At 43.5% G+C, this 2277-nt stretch overlaps 1 protein-coding gene across 1 annotated transcript; it reads left to right on the top strand.

The window, feature by feature from the left end:
- Positions 1-340: 340 nt before the first annotated feature.
- On the top strand, positions 341-556 carry LAESUDRAFT_765486 (uncharacterized protein; the record flags this gene model as incomplete). The annotated part of the gene is made up of 2 exons (XM_040913694.1): positions 341-443; positions 498-556. The coding sequence occupies 2 exons, from the start codon at positions 341-343 to the stop codon at positions 554-556; spliced, it is 162 nt and encodes a 53-aa protein (XP_040757217.1).
- Between the last annotated feature and the right edge of the window lie 1721 nt (positions 557-2277).

The following is a 2277-nucleotide window of genomic DNA, read 5'->3' as shown; positions in this document are numbered from 1 at the left end:
ACATAGAGATGCATTTCTCATAGGTAATACCTCAGTCGAGTACATTGATGTATGGCACATCTGAGGTGAGTATTTGGACATGCCTTCCTTCACTTATCGGACTAGTACTGACTGTACCATGTAGACTAGCACTGCTATTGTAACAGATATAGTACAAATACAGTTGAGTATATCGACATACAGCACAGCTGAGACTAGCACTGCAATTGTAACAGGTTATGAGCACCAAGAAGTGCATAAAGCCATATAAAATGTCAGATCAGGCATCCATTCGTCAATATTCATGAACAATTATCAATATTAGCAGTATTTACATCAATATTTGTACCAGTATCCCATCATGGCAGCCACCATCGACGTGAAGATGCCTATTCTTCCAGAGAGCCAGCAGCTAGGCAAAGTCAACTGGTTTGACTGGAAAGGCAAGATTATCACCATAATTTGTATTTGACAACTATATGTGCACCTTACTGGAACACTTACATGACCACCTCCAGCACCCTTAGGTGCAGATCCAGGTGACATTGCACTTGCCATAGCAGAGCAGCAGCAGTGAGACAAGCATGACCAATTTTTGAAGGTTGTCATTATACTGAACATCATGGACTTCATAAGCACTGGCATAGAGGATGAAGGGAAGACTGCACATGAGGTATGAATAGCCTTAGTGCAAAAGTGAGAGCAAAATATGGCATTAACAATCACGAATGCTGAGGATTATCTCAAAGCATGCATTTAGACTGAAGAAACTGATCTCCAGGACCATTTCATGGAGCTATGCCACTGCTAGTGCACCGTGCATGACCTAAGATCCGTGTTTGACACCACTAGATTTGCAAGCATCATGTGTAAGGTGGTGTAAAATCTTCCATCCCTCCAATCCACGTGTACCTCGCTCCTCCTGCAAACTGATCCAGATGTCATTATGAAATTGATTCTTGTGATCTTCAAGAATGACCACATACAGGCCAGTAACCTGCTTAATCCAATGGGCACCAACCAAGTCACAGTGCTGACTACCAGTGCATTTATGACACATGCAAAGGCCATGCTTATATGTGAGTGGTGCAGTGCAAAGGACCACCTACAATTGAACTGCTTCTGTGAGGATGGAGGATGAGAGGGTCAGCAGCCATCGGGTTGGACAAAGCCAGTTCCTAAGAAAGGTTCACCTGCAGTGAAGGCATTAGCAGCCAAGAAAGACAGCAGTGACATCAATGGTGGTGAAATCTGGAGCTATAACACCCAGCTCTCAAATTTCACCACAGGCTCATCTCACCACAGTGACTGCATGCTCGACGAAAGCTGGTACTGGGCGTATGTCAGACTATGATTACCATATCTTCCTGGCCAGCACTCACCTTGTCAATCTACCTCACATTAAGCCTATTAGCAACAGAATACTGTGGACCTATGTGAACACTGGTGCCACTCATCACTGCTTTATGGATCACATGAGTTTTGTCAACTACATGGCCCTTACGCCTACTGTGAAGTATATGATAGCTCAGTCACACTGTACATGATCGTACTCGACTATATATTATATTCACTGTATCTGTGAAGTATGTGATAGCTGAATGATACAGTACTATTAGTCCATGTCTGTCTGAAGTGAAGAAAGTACTCTACTCACCTCAGTCATGCTGTACATGATTGTACTCGACTGAGGTGTTACTACCTAGATATATCACCCTGTACCTACATATTGATTATGTGTTCATGCTGTCAAGTCTGGGCTCCCCATTCTCCCCCATTGCCCTGAAGCAGCTGCACTCTAACACTTCCCCTAGGCCATGACACTGAAGAGGATGAAAGAGAAAAATGAAAGAAGAATGAAAAGGAAAAATAAAGATAAAGAAAAAGAAAAAAAGAAAAACCTCTAATCCATGAGTCCAAGAAACTCAAGGTGCTTGTGAAGAGCTGGCTGAGGAAGTGCCTTGGTGAAAATGTCAGCAGGGTTCTCAGTGCCAGGAATATAACTGATCTGGATCTGCTTCTGTCAAATGGCTTCATGAAGCCAGTGGTATCGAACATTGCAGGAAGAGAGACAGGAATATATCACTCATGAACTTTTTGATCCACATCATAATTTGTCTCGCATGCACTGCTGCAATGTATTCTGCCTCAGTAGTGGATAGAGTGACCTGTCACAAAGCACCAAAGCACTTAACCCAATTAAGGGCAAGTCTGCTTTTGTGACCTGCACAAATGATCCCACATAAAAAGCCTGCCACAAGGGCTAGGCTGAGGATGCGCGCAGTGGTATGCAGTCTG

The sequence above is a fragment of the Laetiporus sulphureus genome, assembly GCF_001632365.1.
Source record: "Laetiporus sulphureus 93-53 unplaced genomic scaffold LAESUscaffold_241, whole genome shotgun sequence".
NCBI classification, from domain to species: Eukaryota; Fungi; Basidiomycota; class Agaricomycetes; order Polyporales; family Laetiporaceae; genus Laetiporus; species Laetiporus sulphureus.
The sequence above is the reverse complement of the archived record's forward strand: the minus strand, read 5'-3'. Positions and strand labels throughout refer to the sequence as shown.